Raw genomic sequence first — 8970 nt, 5'->3', positions numbered from 1 at the left:
AATTGCATAATAATACTTCGTTTCTCCTCGAAGTTGAAGTAATTCCTGTAGTTAATTCCATTTCTTGCTTTGCAGTGAAAATGATGGAGGCAGGTGACCAGAGATCAATTTAGGATTCCATTACAATGACGTTTTCGTGGTAGTACTGAGTTGTATGCCTATCATAATATTTGACACTTACATATTACACGTCATATCATTGTTAGCAAGTTAGAAGAAAGCGAAAGAGATTATAATTTAGAGTATCGGGAAAGACCAAATAAAATATAGATTTATATACAAACTTTTACTAATTTAAAAAATAAAGACTAAAAGATTATTTAAACAAAAAAAGATGCGTAAGTAGTAGAAGCCAGTGAGAGGAAGTGCGTTGAATGACAGCGTTAACAGTGATGGTGTCCAATTGCAGAATCATTATACTTCTTCTACTCTCCTTAGCATTAACATCAGAACTAGGGGTTGAATCATCATCATCAATCGAGGAAGAAGAAAGCAGCATCATATCACGATTCCAACGGTACCTTAAAATCAACACTGCCCAACCCAACCCGCGTTACAAGGAAGCAACCGATTTCCTTCTGTCGGAAGGGAAAGCCCTCTCTCTGGAATCCCAAATCATAGAGTTGGCAGAAGGGAAGCCACTCGTCCTTCTGAAATGGGAAGGGAGAAACCCTCACCTCTCTTCGATTCTCCTCTACTCTCACACCGACGTCGTTCCATCCGAACACGACAAGTGGACCCACCACCCCTTCAGTGCCCACATCGACTCCCATGGACGCATCTACGCCAGAGGCTCTCAGGACATGAAGTGCGTCGGCATGCAATACCTCGAAGCCATTCGCCGCCTCAAGGCCTTACACTTCCACCCTCTCCGCACCGTCTACGTCGCTTTCTCCCCCGACGAGGAGATTGGTGGACACGACGGCGCTGAAAAGTTCGTGCAATCTCAGATCTTCCAGCAAATGAATGTGGGCATAGTGCTCGATGAAGGTGGCTAACAAAATAAATTAGTATTACTATTGAGTTCAGCTTTTTATTCACACTCACTCAGTGTTTTTTGAATCATGAATCAGGGTTGGCCTCGCCGGATGAGCATTATAGAGCGTTCTATGCGGAGAAGAGTCCATGGTGGATGGTGATCAAGGCCGTTGGGGCTCCAGGCCATGGCTCCAAGCTTTATGATAACTCTGCAATGGAGAATCTGTTGAAGAGCATTGAGAGTATCAGAAGGTTTCGCGCCTCGCAATTCGATTTGATCAAGTCCGGCCTCAAGACTGACGGCGATGTTGTTTCTGTTAATATGGTCTTTCTCAAGGCTGGAACCCCATCTCCAACTGTAAGTCAACTAATTACATCAAACTTTAAACCGTACTTGTCTTAGCTGATGTGTGTAATATATGATATCTTATAATCATAGAGTAGAACAGAATATTCCTTCTTTCTCAACCCTATGATTTCTCTTATATTAATATTAATTTATACATTTCAGTGGAGTCTGCAAACAAACCCATACTTACAATTGAATTGAATTGAATTGAATTGACTTGATCAGTGAGACATCTCACATGTTTCAGAAGCTATTGTGGTTGAATAATCTCCCATTCCCAGTTTATTCTATTGTATCTTTGTTTTGCTGTCTGCCAGGGATTTGTGATGAATTTGCAGCCGTCAGAAGCAGAAGCTGGATTTGATATTAGGGTGCCACCAACTACTGATGCAGAATCGTTGGAGAGACGCATTGCTGAAGAGTGGGCCCCTTCTTCCCGCAATATGTCTTTCTCCGTAATTATCTAATTATCCACTTTTTGCTTTATAAATATCTTCCATTTTGTAATTTTTAAATATCTTATCCTGTAGTTGACTCACTGCTTTGCTTTTTGCTTCGGTAGAAATTTGATGCTACAGGATCTTTCTTCTTTTTTCAGAAGTAACATATGTATTATAACATATTGAATCATGGCCTGTATCTTCTGCAATTTTTATTACCCTTTCAATGAAAATGAAGTTAGAGTCATGGGTAAGGCTGCCATGTGTTTACATGTAAAGGAAAGAAAAGGGGTGAAGATACCATTTCTATCCTAGCTAGTACCAACCAAGGTTTTATTAGAAAAAAGCCTTAAATGCAAGTACATTATTAGAAGCATGTAATTATTTAAAAAAATGTTTGTTTTCAATTCTGTAGTAATTAGTGAATATAACCCAAGAGCTTGTAAGAAAAGTGGGGGGACAACATTTCTTGCTTTGCTACAAATAATAGATAAACCTGTGTTTTCGTTGCAACCTATCTACCTAGCACTTAAATTAACAGATTTGTGTCCTCTTACTGGTTTGGATCGTTAAATATTTCAGTAATTAACCACTCCTTTTGTGATTTATGTCAACTCAAGTACAATGAACGCTGTTCATTATAAGTTCTGTTGTGTCAGTTGTTTTAATTTTATTCTGGTAATTAATTTCAAAGTGTTTCAAGCTTTTTCCAGGTGAAGTTGCCTTCCAATTTTGGTTCATGTACACATATAGGATGTGGGTGTGGATGAATGTGTGTTATGAGTCTTATGTTCCCGTAATTGTGCCAATTGTTTGTTGACAGTGCTTACTGATAAAAAGTACGTGCACATATATGAGGAAAATAAAGCAAATATTGAAAGCAAATAAAATGAAACATGTTGAAATTGATAAATTTAGATCATTTAGCATTTAAGCAAAAGGAAGAGTGGAAGACATTAAGGTATTTGTTCTGTTTGGGGGATTAATCCTGGTTTGGATTTATGAATTGCAGTATAAACTAAATTATTAAAATGGTGAAGGAGGAGGGTTGTGTTAGGCTTTCGGCAGCCAATGTAAAGCTTGTTGAAACCTTTTGCATGGACTACTCATGACAATATTGTGCTAAGGTTGTTACCCAAAAGTAATGAGCTGTATGACTCAAGTACAATGTCAAATGAGCTAAAGCAGCTGTATCGGCACTTGGATGTAGTGTTAAATGAGCAAGGGTTCTTACATTTGGCTGGACAAATGTGGTTAAAGAAGTTAGCTTGGAAATGCATGTTTCAGTATGGTTCATGGAATATCAGTACTTTGACGTAAAGTTTTTGGAAGTGGTGGACACTGATTTGTAGACAGATTAATATCATGTGCCTACAAGAAACAAAATGGGTTGGAGATAAGGCTTGGGAGTTTGATACTACAATTTTCAAACTTTGGTACATAGGAAAATTTAAAGGAAAGAATGGAGCAGGCATATTTGTGGATAATATTTGGAAAAAGAATGTTGTAAAGATTAAAAAGATTGAAGAAAGGATCATGTTCTTAAAGTTATTGGTTGTACAAGACACTATTAATATTATTAATGTTTATGTTCCATAAGTTGGCTCGAAAGATCTTTTGAAAGCAAAGTTTTGGGAGGATTTAGAGAAGTTGATCTAAGACATTCCACAAATTGAAAAAATTTTCATAGGTGTAGACTTAAATGGTTGTGAGGCAAGACAATTTATAAGGGTTTATGGTGTTTTGATTTTGGAGAGTTAAATGATGAAGGACAATTTATTCTTGATTTTTTAATGGCCTACGACTTTGAGATTATGAACACTTGAGAGAGCTTTACTACACATATAGGGACTTGGTTCTTGATGTTCGTTTCAAGACTAATAAGTAGAGAATTTGACATGTTATTATTCCAAGAATTAAGTGGTGGCTACTTAAAAGGTGAGAAACAATTGAACTTTGAGGCAGTTAGTAGAATATGGTAGTTGAATTGTGCAAGGTAGTACTAACATTATTTGGAACAAAATAACTATGAATGTCAAAGAAGTTGCCAAGAAAATTTTAGGTGAATCTAGAGGTTTTGAACCAAAAGACAAGGAATTGTGGTGGTGTAATAAAAGTATGCTAGGGAAGATTAGAGATAAGATGTGTTTTAAAACTTTTCATATATGTAACAATGCTGATAATTGTACAAAATATTAGAATGTAACAAATGAGACGAGAATATTAGTGAGTGAAACATGTTCTAAGGTTTTTATTAAGATCTTGGAATAAAGTATAGTGAGAGAAAGATTTATAAGCTTGTCAAAAATACAAAAAAGAAAATCTAGAGATTTGGATAAGTTAGACGTATTAAGAATGAAGAAGGAAAAATTTTAGTTTCTGATCAAGACATCAAAGATAAATGCGAGAAATATTTCTATAAACTTTTTAATGATGGACAGAGCAAATGAAAATCTAGCAAGATTAGAATTGCAAGCAAATGATCTTAATTTGACATATTACTGTAAGACGAGTTGGAGAAATGAATGAAGCTCAACGATGGACAATGGTAAGGTGGTTGACTCCAATAATATCCCTGTTATAGTTTGGAAAAGTTTGAGAAAACAAAGAACTTAAGTGACTCACTAAACTCTTTGATAAGATTTTGAGATATAAAAATATGTCAAATGAATGAAGGATGAGTAATTTGGTCTCTGTATATAAGAACAAATGTGATATTCAAAATTGTACAAACTATAGAAAGATTAAACTCATAAGTCACTATGAAGGTGATGGAAAAGGTCCTCGAACATAAACTATAGGATGAAATTAAAATTATAGAAAATCAATTTGATTTCATGCCAAGATTTACAACAAAAACTATATATCTTTTATGAAAGATGGTGAAAAAATATTGCTACAAAGAAAAATACTTACACTTAACTTTTATTAATTTGAAAAAAACAAATGATTGTGTATCAACAGAAGTGTTATAGAAGATTATAAAAAATAAAAGGGTTCGTGTAACATATATTCAAGTTATACAAGACATGTGTGAAAACTTTTAAAGGCGTATCTAAGGACTTCTTATTAGGGATAAGTTTACATCAAGGTTCTGCTTTGAGTTTTTACTTGTTTGATCTAATCTTACATGTGCTTACAAGTAATATACAAAAGATTATCCCTTAGTGCAGATGACATACTATTGGTTGAAGATTCAAAAGAAGCGGTTAATGTTAAACTTGATGTATGGAGGGAAACTTTAGAACTTAATTGTTTTCACTTGAGTAGCAATAAGAAAAAGTATATGCAATGTAAGTTTATTAAAAAGAAAAAGAAGATAGGATCTTGCATTGAAAGTTAAAATTAGAGATTATATTATATTACAAGTATTCAAGTTTAGGTACTTGAGATCATTCTACAAAATGATGGAAAAACTAATGGTTAAAATGGATAAAGACATTAAGAGTTATTTGTAAAGGTAAAATACTTATTAAGCTGAAAGGAAGTTTTATCAAATTGCAATACAACCGACTATCTTATATGATAGTTAATGTTAGGCTTTAAAGGAACAATATGAGAAAAAGTGAGAGTGACAAAAATAAAAATGTCGAGATGAATGAATGGTCACACTAGAAAAGAAAAGATAATAAATCATAGGATACATGAGTAATCATATTTCTATAAATTTTGTTTTTGATTGAGCTCAGTGACATCATGTGATCTATCTAGTCTATCTCACTCGGGGTTAAGCCTTGGTTGATGGTGGTGGTGGTGAAGGAAAAGGCAGATTATGGAAAAGTGGGTGTTAAATTTTAGCATCAAGAATTGATTTTTTCCCCTGTTTAAGGCAGTTATGATGGTTATAAGAAGGATAAAGGTTGTTTTTTGGAATAAACTGACTTTAGAATGATGGTTGTAAACTGTCATTCTGTTTTCTTTAGTACAGGTAATCATTTTCATTCAAATTTTCATCTGTATACATGATTGATTATTTATTTACTTCTGTCTTTTTGAAAACTAATTATCCTTTAATTTTTTCTCCATCTAATTTCTTTTAATCTGGGCAGTTCAAACAGAAGGAACCTCAGCATGATAAGTCCGGGAAACCAATCCTAACCAAAACTGATGGCTCTAATCCCTGGTGGACCCTATTAGAAAATGCTGTTCAAAAGGCTGGTGGGAAACTGGGAAAGCCAGAAGTCTTTCCTGCGTCAACAGATGCGCGCTACTTCCGTAAACATGGGTTTCCTGCAATTGGGTTCTCACCTATGGCAAACACTCCTCTTCTACTTCACGACCACAATGAGGTGATTCCCTTTTTTAATTTTTGAATAATTGATCGCTTTTTTAGTATGCTTATATGCACAAGTGGTATCATTGTCTTCAGAATCATATATCTGATATGAATTGCCTAGCCCTGTCATAATAGCTATGGCAATGTAGTACTGGACAAGTTCATTTCAGGTTGATTTTACAACTTTTATTTTATTCCCATGTTTCTTTCTGAATGCAGTCGTTGGCATACTTGGGTTGACTTTTCCCTGTTTTGGTATGGCTTATTTGCTAGACCAGAGATAAGTCTACGGAAATAAATATAATTGCCTCGACTTTGTGTCTTTTCTGAGAAATGATATAGGATTGTTTGAATTGGGTTGTATCCTGGTGGGAGAAGGTAGTACCTGAATGTTGTGTTTATGAAATAACACTTGTTTGGACAGATTGTCTCGCAGATCACTGGCATAAAAAATTGACTTTTTTTTGTTCTATTCTTTTCTGGGTTTTGAAAACGCACTAGTGTTACCTCTCCTAATTACTACCATTCCTCTGCAAGCATCTCTCTGAATTTACTGTAACTGCATTTAGTTCGAAGTTCAATTTTGACTTGAGCATTGCTTCTCTTTCATGCAGTTTCTAAGCAAAGATGTATACTTGAAAGGGATTGAAATCTATGAGTCAATTATTAAGGAATATGCATCGTTCGATGATCATGGAAGAGAAGGGGGATCCAGAGATGAGTTGTGAGCAAGTTGTGTTCCTCCTCTCTCATTCCTAGTGCCCACTTTCTGCCTTTTCTCGATGTAACAGTATTTGGACTGACGCCATTGAGTAGTTTTTGACATGTAACAATAAAGAATTAGATAAATAAATTGGCCCTTATGTGAATGCTTTCATAAATATTCTGTTCATAATAATTTTCTGTGCATAAATAAATAGTAATTTTTAGGTTGTAGACTGAGAGTAGATTAAATCTTTACAATATTTAAATTTTCACTATATCAATCCTTGTAAAAAATAGAAATGGTAATAGAGTTTGAAAATTAATTTGGAACAAATTAAGCCTTTAAGAGGCTAATGTAATAACAAATTTTTTGAAAGATTGATACAGTAGCATGTATAAATTTAGACGATCAAGTTAATAATTTTCTCTTTGTTGTAGGTAATAATAAAACTATTATGTCATGCAATATAAAAAGAATTGGATAATAATTATGCATTCATACTAAATCCTCAACATATCAAAAAATTGTTCATGCCATTATTTTTACTAATATTTGAAATGGTAGGAGTAAAATTTTACTTTGGAGCACCTCTTTTTTAATATTTTTAATAGAGATTGTAGTAAAATCTAACATATCTAGTAAATTATAATTGAGATAATCATTATTTCATAAATTAATATTTTTGATAGAGCAACCTGAAAGTATAATTAAAAATTGTAACATTAAATAATTATATAATTAATTAATTATTTTATAAATTATTTACCTACTAAATTAATTATATTGTTTTGAGTAATAGTTGTAGAACTACCAACCAAATTATTACATCAGAAACGAGCTTTTAGAATGTTAACTTAGATAATAGTTAATAGAAACTACTTTATAATAATACACGTAAAGAGCAATTTATGTTGAACTGCTCTCTAATCTATACTTCTGAAAGTAGTTCTTTAGTAACTATGCAGTTATGTATTAACTACTCACTAAAATTCTTCTTGGTAAGTAGTTAATAAAGAACTGCTTTCCAAAGACACTTTTGGAGGGTTAATAGAGAACTATTTTCCAAAGTTTTTTTTCTCATAAATTAAAATTTTAAAATGCCTAGCAATTTCTAATTTATAAATGAAGCACGCTTAACTCACACTTTATGAATCTTTTCATCTTATTTGTACTAACAAAGTTGGTCTCTTTCACTTTAAATTTTTTTCATCTTTACTATGCTAACAAAGTTTTCTTCATTCTCTCTTTGATATATAGCAGTACCTTTTTTAGAGTTTTCTTCATTCTCTCTTTCTTTTCTTTTCTCTTTATTAACAATGAATCATCCTACTAATTTGTCCTTTTTTTTTTTTGCTTACTAGTGTTTGATTTATACAAATGTAAACTGTTTGACTAACACAACATATAAACTCAAGTTTTAACACGTGAAACAAAGACACAATTTTGATTTGTGATAAAAATAAAGAAATTTTAAATGTCAGACAAATAAATTCAAATGTAAATATAACAATAAATTAATTTTAGTTTGTAATAGAAAACTTACAAATAAAAAAATATCAAATTTCAGATTTGCGATTCATACTCATACCTTGAAGAGTGGTGGTTATATGAATAGTTCTCTAAGTGACACCTACTTTAGATAGTAGTGAGAGTGATTTAAACCATTCTCTAAAATGACGCGAAACCACTTTCTAATAGCTTTTCTATTACAGTTAATCAATATCAATATATAACTCAAGTATTGCAATTGGTAATTGTTGTTTAAAAGCATTTATCATACATTGAACATATTTATCATTACATATTTGAAATTTTTTTTTCATGACATATAAAATCTACTAGTTACACTTGAAATTTCATTTTTTTTCCTAATTTCAATTTAATAAAAATTTTCTTCTTAAGTTTATCTTAACTAATATTACATTTTATTTGTATCATTTTTTTAAAAAAATTTCTTCTAACATTAAACCTTCTACTCCTTCATAATTTTTTTCATTTGAATACAAAACTATAATAATTTTGCTCATATTTTAAATACTATTTAATTAAAATGAATTAATGATTAAGCTATTTAAATACAATAATTTAACTAAATGAAAAGAATTTAAAAAAACTATACACAATAATATTTCATCATATTGACCAAGAATAATAAAAGAGACATACAATTAAAATAATAACAACCAAAATAAATTTTAAAATAAAATTAGTTACCAAAATA

The 8970-nt window shown here is 32.1% G+C and overlaps 1 protein-coding gene across 1 annotated transcript; it reads left to right on the top strand.

Moving 5' to 3' along the window:
• Positions 1 to 303: 303 nt before the first annotated feature.
• On the top strand, positions 304 to 6988 carry LOC113868802 (aminoacylase-1-like). The gene is made up of 5 exons (XM_027504707.1): positions 304 to 990; positions 1074 to 1336; positions 1645 to 1782; positions 5817 to 6056; positions 6658 to 6988. The coding sequence occupies exons 1-5, from the start codon at positions 375 to 377 to the stop codon at positions 6769 to 6771; spliced, it is 1371 nt and encodes a 456-aa protein (XP_027360508.1). The 5' UTR covers positions 304 to 374; the 3' UTR covers positions 6772 to 6988.
• The last annotated feature ends 1982 nt before the right edge of the window (positions 6989 to 8970 follow it).

Source organism: Abrus precatorius, unplaced genomic scaffold (genome assembly GCF_003935025.1).
Source record: "Abrus precatorius isolate BTA unplaced genomic scaffold, Abrus_2018 Scaffold6, whole genome shotgun sequence".
In the NCBI taxonomy this organism is placed as follows: domain Eukaryota; kingdom Viridiplantae; phylum Streptophyta; class Magnoliopsida; order Fabales; family Fabaceae; genus Abrus; species Abrus precatorius.
The sequence above is the reverse complement of the archived record's forward strand: the minus strand, read 5'-3'. Positions and strand labels throughout refer to the sequence as shown.

What these genes read in the sequence shown, in the direction of transcription:
- LOC113868802 (XM_027504707.1), top strand. Translation starts at nt 375, where the DNA reads ATGACAGCGTTAACAGTGATGGTGTCCAATTGCAGAATCATTATACTT. An exon ending in CTGGAACCCCATCTCCAACT is followed by an intron (nt 1,337 to 1,644) that starts GTAAGTCAACTA and finishes GCTGTCTGCCAG; the next exon opens with GGATTTGTGATGAATTTGCA. An exon ending in TACTTCACGACCACAATGAG is followed by an intron (nt 6,057 to 6,657) that starts GTGATTCCCTTT and finishes TCTTTCATGCAG; the next exon opens with TTTCTAAGCAAAGATGTATA.